Source organism: Nothoprocta perdicaria, unplaced genomic scaffold (assembly GCF_003342845.1).
Source record: "Nothoprocta perdicaria isolate Ctin4 unplaced genomic scaffold, notPer1 scaffold_86, whole genome shotgun sequence".
NCBI lineage: Eukaryota > Metazoa > Chordata > Aves > Tinamiformes > Tinamidae > Nothoprocta > Nothoprocta perdicaria.
This window is the reverse complement of record NW_020456154.1, coordinates 1,087,116-1,088,665: the sequence shown is the minus strand read 5'-3', so window position 1 is coordinate 1,088,665 and position 1,550 is coordinate 1,087,116. Positions and strand designations below refer to the sequence as shown.

At 41.9% G+C, this 1,550-nt stretch overlaps 1 protein-coding gene across 1 annotated transcript; it reads left to right on the top strand.

The window, feature by feature from the left end:
- On the top strand, positions 1–1,550 carry MTERF2 (mitochondrial transcription termination factor 2). The gene has a single exon (XM_026052239.1). The coding sequence runs from the start codon at positions 1–3 to the stop codon at positions 1,192–1,194; it is 1,194 nt and encodes a 397-aa protein (XP_025908024.1). The 3' UTR covers positions 1,195–1,550.

The following is a 1,550-nucleotide window of genomic DNA, read 5'->3' as shown; positions in this document are numbered from 1 at the left end:
ATGCTGCGGGGAGCCGCTCAGCGTGCAAGAGACGCCTTTGCGCTGCGGCTGCCGGGATCCCAGCACCCCAACCCAGCGCTGCATTTGTCACCCCTACGGCCAGAATTGGCAACCAGAAGCCTTCGACCTCACTCCCACTGCACAACTGATAGAACGTCAAGAGAGGAAAAYAAAGCAATTATTGAGAGTCTCTACGGATTGTCAGTTGATATTAAGAAAATACGCAGACTAAAGGAATGGGTCCTTTTCCAGGATGTGGCCTATGTTAAAGAAACTGCTACCATCCTGCAAGAAATGGGAGCGGATGAGGCTACCGTAGCCAGTATTTTGGAGYGCTGGCCAGAGGCAATTCTCCGAAGCCCTGCAGAGATAGGCTCTCAGAGAGAGCTGTGGCAATTAGTGTGCCAGGATGAAAAACAACTCATTAAATTAATAGAGCAATTCCCAGAGTCTTTTTTTACTATTGAGTTTCACGAGAATCAGAAAGCAAATATTCTGTTTTTTCAAGAGTTGGGACTGAGGAATAATATAATCACAAGGTTCTTGACAAGTGCACCCAATATTTTTTACAATCCCGTTGAGAAAAACAAACATACAATAAAGACTTTACAGAGAAGTTACCTGAGTTTAGGAGGTTCCGATGCAAATATGAAGATTTGGATACTGAAGCTATTGAGCCAAAATCCGTTTATTTTATTAAATACTTCCACTGCAGTCCAGGAGAACTTGGAATTTCTCCAGAAGAATGATTTCACTAACCATGAAGTTCTGCAGTTGCTGTCCAAACTTAAAGGCTTTATTTTTCAGCTTACTCCTGCTAGCATGCAGAAGAGTCTGCTTTTCTCCAAAAATGTCTTTAAGTGCAGTGATCAGGAATTAAAACACCTAGTGCTCCGATGCCCAGCCCTTCTCTACTACTCCGTTCCCATTCTGGAAGAAAGACTCCAGGCACTGTTGAAGGAAGGAATTTCAATAGAGCAGATCCAAGAGACGCCAATGGTGCTCGAGCTGACAACACAGATTGTTCAGTACAGAATTAAAAAACTCTCTGCTTTGGGCTATAATGTAAGGAGTGGAACTCTAGAGACTTTGAATGGTACTAAGAAAGATTTTGAAGTCAGTTATGGTAAGATACAGTCAAAGAAGGAGAGACCAATGTTCAATCCTGTTGCTCCTATAAAAGCTGAAGACTAATTTGAAGGCTGTGCTTGAAAAAATGACCAAGGAGAAAATAGAACTCAATTCTTTTAGAAGATCTTAATCAATTCCTTAAGCAAACTTGTTACACCACACTTGTTCTCAAAAGGGGTTTTATGCATAAGTTGGTTATAAAAATATAGCTAAAAGTAGAACTTTCTGGCACTTTCCAATACTGCCTTAGAACCTGACTGTAATGAAAACTGACTTGCTGTAATGAAAACTGACTTGCTGTGGTTTACATAAAGACTTATCCCCTTCCCCTTGCTCCCCCCGGGATCACCTCACACGTGGGTATTTGGTTCTTTTGCACTTTGTTGTTCACCTGGCTACTTGTTTTTTGGATGTTCAGC